The sequence below is a fragment of the Bison bison genome, unplaced genomic scaffold (assembly GCF_000754665.1).
Source record: "Bison bison bison isolate TAMUID 2011002044 unplaced genomic scaffold, Bison_UMD1.0 scf7180017864289, whole genome shotgun sequence".
In the NCBI taxonomy this organism is placed as follows: domain Eukaryota; kingdom Metazoa; phylum Chordata; class Mammalia; order Artiodactyla; family Bovidae; genus Bison; species Bison bison.
In genome coordinates this window covers 3,062,491-3,062,952 of record NW_011494861.1, presented here as the reverse complement: position 1 = coordinate 3,062,952, position 462 = coordinate 3,062,491, and the positions used below count along the sequence as shown (strand labels likewise).

The following is a 462-nucleotide window of genomic DNA, read 5'->3' as shown; positions in this document are numbered from 1 at the left end:
ACCCCTCCCAGCCCACCCTGGCTGGTCCTCACAGCATTGCCACCGGTCTCTCCAGAACCGTGGCCACTACCTCCACCATCACCCTCCACCCCGGCCGCTTGCTCCAGGAACAGGCAGTGAGGTCTGAGCAGCAGCAGCAGCAGCTTTGGCTAGAAGGACATGACCCGGTGACCGGGTCCCAGAGAGGCTGGGGACAGCCGGGGCTCCTGCAAGACGAGGAGCAGTGCCTCCTCAGTGGCCCTGGCTAGCACCCACTCCCAAGACACCCGGGGGACACAGGACTCCCGGTTCATTGAGGGACTCACTTCTCCTGGAACTGGAGGAATCCGGGTTTGACCTGGGGCTTGGCGTTCTCTAGAGAAGTCGTTGCCAAGGGCGAAGTGGGCAGGTGAGGCACTGATGCTGGAATCTGAGGCATCTGGGGTATGGTGGAAGCCAGCTGCTTCCAGGCGAGCAGGGTGG

The 462-nt window shown here is 63.2% G+C and overlaps 1 protein-coding gene across 1 annotated transcript in view; it reads right to left on the bottom strand.

Annotated features, from left to right (window-relative positions):
- Nucleotides 1–301: 301 nt before the first annotated feature.
- The window catches only part of CASZ1 (castor zinc finger 1), a 145,571-nt gene continuing 145,410 nt past the window's right edge, over nt 302–462 (bottom strand). Inside the window, exon 18 of the mRNA XM_010850186.1 lies at nt 302–461. Coding sequence (XP_010848488.1) covers nt 302–461 — 160 coding nt within the window. The remainder of the gene's footprint in view (nt 462) is intronic.